The sequence below is a fragment of the Syngnathus floridae genome, chromosome 1, assembly GCF_059516105.1.
Source record: "Syngnathus floridae isolate MCC-2025c chromosome 1, RoL_Sflo_1.0, whole genome shotgun sequence".
Lineage (NCBI taxonomy): Eukaryota > Metazoa > Chordata > Actinopteri > Syngnathiformes > Syngnathidae > Syngnathus > Syngnathus floridae.
The window spans coordinates 7,011,919-7,018,310 of NC_142413.1; the positions used below are offsets into that span (position 1 = coordinate 7,011,919).

Genomic DNA, 6,392 nt, shown 5'->3' on the forward strand with positions numbered 1-6,392 from the left:
GCTCCGCGTGTCAAAGCGGCGTGACGTCACGCACGTTGCGGCTAATAGGGAGCGCTCGCGTCCGATCGTCACTTGATTCGCTCGTCGAGTCTGAGCAGTAGCAGCAGCAGCCAGCCAGCCAGCCAGCCAGCCAGCCAGCCATTAACTTGCCAACCAACCAACCAACCAACCAACCAACCAACCAACCAACCAACCAACCAACCAACCAACCAACCAACCAACCAAGCCAGCCACCCACCAGTCTCTCTCTCTGTCTCTCTGTCTCTCTCTCTCTCCTCGTCAGAATGAAGCTCGTGACCATCATCTTGCTCCTCTGCGTCCACTCGGCAGGTAGGAAAAGCGTTCACACACTTTGTGGTCCGCTGTCAGTGGAATCAAGTTGGTCAAAAGCGCCAAGCAATAAAGACAATCCAAAGGACTGCAGCCAATCAATGGATTGTCATCAAAGCGCAAAGCGATGTTGACTTGAAAAAGGGCCACTTTGTTGTTGTTGTGACGCTTGCAATGTCTTCACCCTTCATTTTGGGAATTTGGACGTCGTCCATTGGCAAAATGGCTCGCCGAAAGCAAAGTGCGCAAATGACAAAGAAAGCTCAATGCGTTTGTAGGGTTATTATTTGGCGCCTTGAATTTGTTTCTGAAGTAGCTTTCTGTCTGTACAATCCTTGGTGTCCTTTTACACCGTGGGAGTAAGAGCATGCGCTGGCTGGCCACCTCTGCTTTTCCAGATCCGACAGACTGCAATGGCGGGAAGAATCTGCTGGTGTTCTGCCCAACAGGCCACGATCTCAAAATAACAATCCCCACCACTAATACTGTCGCATGGACGTTGAATGACAAAGCTCTCCCATCAAAACACACTGAAGAAACAGACGCAACCGAAACGGTTATGAAATTGACCAGCCTGGCAGCAGAGCACACTGGCTTGTACAAGGCCACCTACGACCCGAGCGTGACCGACAAGTTCACCATCATTGTTGATGCCGGTGAGTTGCACGACCATTTGATTTTGTGAGCAAATTGAGATGGAAAAAAGCCAGTCGCATCCAGCTGCATGTGTACTTTGTGATTTGGCCGCCTGCGCTTGGAGGTGAATAACTCTATACAACTCTTTTGGGCTTTTTCAGTCACATGCACCAAAGCACAGGCGTGCGAGGTCGGGAAGGGTGCCTCCATCAAATTGGTCTCCGGGCTGACCGAAACTCCGTCCTGGACCTTTATGGCAACTGGTTCTGATCAAGCTACACCTGTCAATGACCCTGAGAAGTTCACGGCAAACGACAAGAAAGTGTTGGGCCTCTACGGCGTGCAAACGAGCGGGAAGTACACGGCCACGGTGTCACCAGAAACAGCTGAATTTACAGTCACTGTCAGCGAGCGAGGTAAGTTTGGCGTCGCAGCTCTCGCTCCCCTTTTGCTTGATGCGAACGATACCACCACGTGTGGCTGGTTGGAAGTCTGGATCGAGGTAGCCGCTGAAACAATTCAGGGACTCCCAACGACGGGATTGAAAAGAAGAGCTGCTGCCATTTTGTTCTCCTTTCAAACTAAATCGACGTGATCAATGCACTTTTTCTCACCCTTGTTAACAACATGAGATGAGGGGGCCCTTGGTTCCCGCCCTTGAAATTGAGTCTCATTTCCTCTTTCCAACAGCTCGTGTCTCCAGCGTCAAAATCGAGAGCCAAGGGGGCAAAGTTCGCGTGTGTCCAAGCGCCAAGGTGATCTTGGAGTGCACGGTCACCGGTGATGCCAAATCCTACTCTTGGACCAAGGATAATACGGCTGTCGACAGTTCTAAGGTCGACACCGCCGTTCCCGGGAAGTTGACCATCTCGAGTGTGACTCCTGACCACGCCGGTAGTTATACTTGCAAGGTCCTGGGCTACTTCAGTGATGCTCTGGTGGATAGCCCCAGCGTAGCTCTCGAGGTCCAAGGTGAGTACGCCGCCATTTCTTGGGTTGACGTGTTAGGTGGGGGCTTGGAAAGCACCATCCCATTGAATTTGCCCGCCCCTTGCAAAGCGTGACTTCCTGTTTTTGACAGATACCCAAGTCTCCAACGTCCGCATCACCAGGAAGGGGAGCGTCCTCACGTGTGAGGCCACCGGTGCCGTCAAGAAGTTCGAGTGGGAGATGGAGGATGGGACGAAAGTCTCTTCACAGCACGGCGTAGTGGGCAATGTTAAGTCACAGTTGAATTTGACCCTGAAGGCCAAAGGCAACTTTGTTTGCAAGGCCATCGGCTGCGATGATAAGGGCGTCAACTCCGACGTCTGTGTCGTCGGCGAGGACCACGGCGACAACAAGGGTAGCGGAGGTGAGTTTCTGGCATGTCTGTCAGTGGAGCAAGCCCCGCCACCGCCAATGTTTGCCATCTTTGCTCTAGGTCCGGGCCCAACCTCTCTCCCAGGAAGGGGCCCCCAGGGCGCGTCCACCTCCGTCGCTCTGCTGCTGATAAGCGTCCTCGTTGAGCTCTACGTGATGATGCTGTAGACCCGGCGGCCGCCGGGTGAGTTGCCTTTTTTTGCTTTGTTCTTGCTCCAACCCAAACCGGCTGTTTGTCTGCTTTTCCTCAGACGAGAGATCCTGGAGGCGACGACGTCGACGTGCGAGTGGCGCGCCCTTCCATTTTTCTTTTTCCATTTATTCGTTAAGCAATCAAAATGTTCATTAATTCAGCAATTACAACAACAAAAAAAAGCACAGAAAGCGGATCGGGAGAGGCGGAGGCGGCGGCGTTGACGGCGGCACGAGACCCTCGCGCAATGGAAAACCTCGTCCATCTGGCGCAAGGGAGGGCAACAACGCGTGACGCCTGAGCGGTTGGCCTTCGACTTGTTTGCAGCGGGGGAGTGGTGCGGGAAAGCAGCTTTTTTTTTTGTTGGTCTTATTCAATGTTCTCTACTTAATGTATATTATGCGATTTACAATTGATTATATGATTGCATCGGGTGGGGAGGTTGGCAAACGTTTCGTTTGGACGCTCTGGAAGGAAGGTAGTCAACGCGATTGGGCGAATTTGATGGTGCAACTTTTTTTCTTCTACTTATTCCAACTGTATTCGACTTGATTATATCATTCAACTTAAGCATTGGGGCTGTTGGCAAACGTTGTGTTTCGAAGCTCTGGAAGGAAGGTGATCAACGCGATTGGGTGAATTTGATGGTGCAACTTTGCATTTGCTTTCACTGTCATGTATCGATGGACTCGGAACCACAATAAAGTCTTCATCCCATTTGGTGTGTTTCTTCACGGCGGCTTTGTGCGCGCGGCGCCATCTTGTGGCCCGACGTGCCGGGGCTTCCATTGCAGACGAGTGAAATTGATGGTGCAAATTGGCAACGCGAAGGCTTGGCTCTCATGTTTCGTCTCCAAACCACAATAAAGGCTTCATCCCACTCTTGTGTGTTTGTTGACTAACGACTGCTTTGGCCGCTTCAAATACGAAGTGTCGAAGGTGGCAGAATGGGGTGCAGAGCGGGGTCACCTTCTGTGACTCTGTGGTGGCCTCAGCCATCCTCTACGCTGTGGTTTCCTGGGGTGGGGGCAGTGCTGACCGGGACAGGGAGAGACTGAATAAGATGGTCAGAAGAGCGAGCTCTGTCCTGGGCTGTCCCCTGGACTCCATTGAGGTTGTGGGTGAGAGGAGGATTTTGATTAAGCTTAAGTCCATCATGGACAACACCGCTCACCCCCTCGATGAGATTGTGCGGTCCCTGTCCAGTTCCTTTAGCGGCAGACTTTTGCACCCTCGGTGTAGGAAGGAACGGTTCCGCAGGTCCTTCATTCCCTCTGCTGTATACACACAGACCCAACTACTCCGTGCACCTTACAATTTTTATTCTATGCTGCTACTCTGTGTTGCTGTACCATCTTCACTCTAATATCTTTACGGTGGATTCTTGTGCTTTTATTGATTTTCTGAAACGTTAAATGCACTTTATGTTTTATTTCCTATTTACCTGTGTCTTATCTCAGCCTCTTACCGCACATTGGAATTTGGAGAAACGCAGTTGCAGTCTTCATTGTAATGCACTGTTGCATAGTCAGATTGACAATAAAGTTTGCTTTGACTTCCTTGTATGTGCGTTATGAACTCTGTCTTGTCACCCTGGGATAGTGAGAAACATAATTTCGATCTCTCTGTGTGTCTTGACATGCGGAGAAATTGACAATAAAGGAGACTTTGACTTTGACTTTGATATCACCCTGTATTGCTTTTACCAGAACAAAAACATCCTGCCGCACACATGAGTACAATAGAATAGGCTACAAAAACGTGTATTTTCAACATTAGATACGGTTTGGAGACAATTATATTCATCCCCTCAGTGCTCTTCATCCATCCCATAGCCACCACTCGTGGCAACAGAAACTCCTGGGAAATGTGAATGCAAAACACTACCGCATCTGTCCGTATGGTGTCGCCATAATCAAGACGAAGTGAAACTTGTCGAGTGGGCCGTGGAATGAGATCAATTTTTGATTTGAGTCTCGTCCCCTCAAACTGTGTCAAAATTACACAACAAATACATTAGTACTCAAGTAAGAAGATGAGTGTTTAATGGCTTCCCAACTGCTTGGATTTTGGGGGGGATTTTTTTTTATGAAAAGTAGCAGTTATGTCAGTGTCAAACGTTTGACGAGAGTTACGGATTTCCATGTTCCCCCAATAACTGGTTCATCCAAATGCGCAAATCTTACAGGTGTTTTGAACGAATGGACGCCATTGATTGAGATACTATTTATAGCCAGTTGTAGATGCTGAAATGCGCAAATGATGTCAGATTCAACATTTAATCGCACTACATGGTCATAGTGTGTTGGCAAAGTGCCAAGCCATTTTGGCAAATTCTTTTTGTCCAACTGTCCAGCCAGCCAGCCTCATTTCAGTCCAGTCTAGCAATTGTATTTTAAATGAGGCGTAGAAGTTTGCTTTAATAGCTTTGATCATGTAAAGCGATGCAATGATTTGTTTGCAGAGCTTTGGTAACCCAAGACATTTAGCGGTGGCAGATGCTATATGGAAAATGGACAGAAAGGTTGACGAAGAAAGGGCACGCGAAGAAACAACGGATTGATCCTAAAACAAATAGACATGAAACTCAAGTGAAAATGAAGCTATGGCTCAATCGATTGCTGGCTCGCCTGGTGATTTCGCCAGCTTGCTCTGGATCGGAGTGTGCTTATGTGGGTTGCGAGGAACCTTGCACTCGACCAGTCTGTCCACATCCAAAAATGTTGTGAAGCACAAATACACACTCATTTGCCGAGCGCGCATCAAACTGGTCACCCTTTGCATCTCTCGGCAGCCGAGAGGCAGCTGTCACTCAAGTGCAATTGCAAAACGGTGGCGGGCTCCAAACGTCTTTGTACTGTGATATTTGCATGAAGACATGAAGCGAACCAATCGTGTGCGTGTCATTATCTCGGACGCATTCCTCAGTGACTCTTGCGGCAACCATGAGAGTGGATATTTGCAATTGCCAACAGCAGTCGTGAATATGACGCAACATTGGCATAAAAACACAAAAACAAAAAACGCTTGCAGGTGGTTGGAGGGGGGGTCGAGGGAGGTCGAGGGCTTCAGCTCTGCCTTTGTCCTCTGATCCAAAGGAGCAGGGCTGTCAAAGGTGCGGACCGCGGGCCAGATCACAAAGTGGTGTTTGAAGGCTTTGAATTGTGACGATGTCGCTGCTCAACCCGGAGACAAAAGGTCATTCTTTATGATTGTGATTCCAGACGTTTCCATTGCAAAGTTGCTTGCCAAAATGTAAAAGAGAAAAGAAAAGGAAATAATCTATGTCATTTATTTCTTTTTTGTTTGATTTATTTTGAATCCACTTCAAAGAATTTGTGCCAATACTGGTTTTGTGGGTTCGGGAGCTACCAGCCTCCTGCTACCTCTGGGGGAACTATAACAGAGTATACTCAAGCATGATTTTTTTTTTTAGATCAATTAAAATGATTAAAATAATCGAAAACATTCAGTCATTCATAACCCACTTGAAAGAATGCGTGCCAATACCGATTTTATGTTATACAACCGCTGGACGAACTATAAGAGACTAAACTCAAGCATGACTTTTTTTTTTTTTTTTTTTTCAGATCGATGGGAACACAGGTAGTTTATCGTGATCATTTTAAGCCGACTCCAAAACAAGCGTGGCGCGCCATTTCGCACATTTGGCTGACTCATTTGCCTGTTTGTCTTGAACTATCTGACTGATGGCGGACGGCCGTCATAAAGTTGGTCGCCTTGCAACAACTTGCAAGCCTTCACAGACGCTTTGACATCAAGCTAAGCGCGCGTGGGCTCCGCGTGTCAAAGCGACGTGACGTCACGCACTTTGCAGCTCGTAGGAAGCGCTCCGCGTGTCAAAGCGGCG

The 6,392-nt window shown here is 48.5% G+C and overlaps 1 protein-coding gene across 1 annotated transcript; it reads left to right on the forward strand.

The window, feature by feature from the left end:
- On the forward strand, positions 1-3,238 carry LOC148403784 (uncharacterized). Its single transcript, XM_088390932.1, has 7 exons — positions 1-330; positions 729-986; positions 1,128-1,382; positions 1,657-1,938; positions 2,048-2,320; positions 2,390-2,512; positions 2,580-3,238. Exons 1-6 carry the CDS (start codon positions 285-287, stop codon positions 2,494-2,496), a joined length of 1,221 nt encoding a protein of 406 aa, XP_088247058.1. The 5' UTR covers positions 1-284; the 3' UTR covers positions 2,497-2,512; positions 2,580-3,238.
- The last annotated feature ends 3,154 nt before the right edge of the window (positions 3,239-6,392 follow it).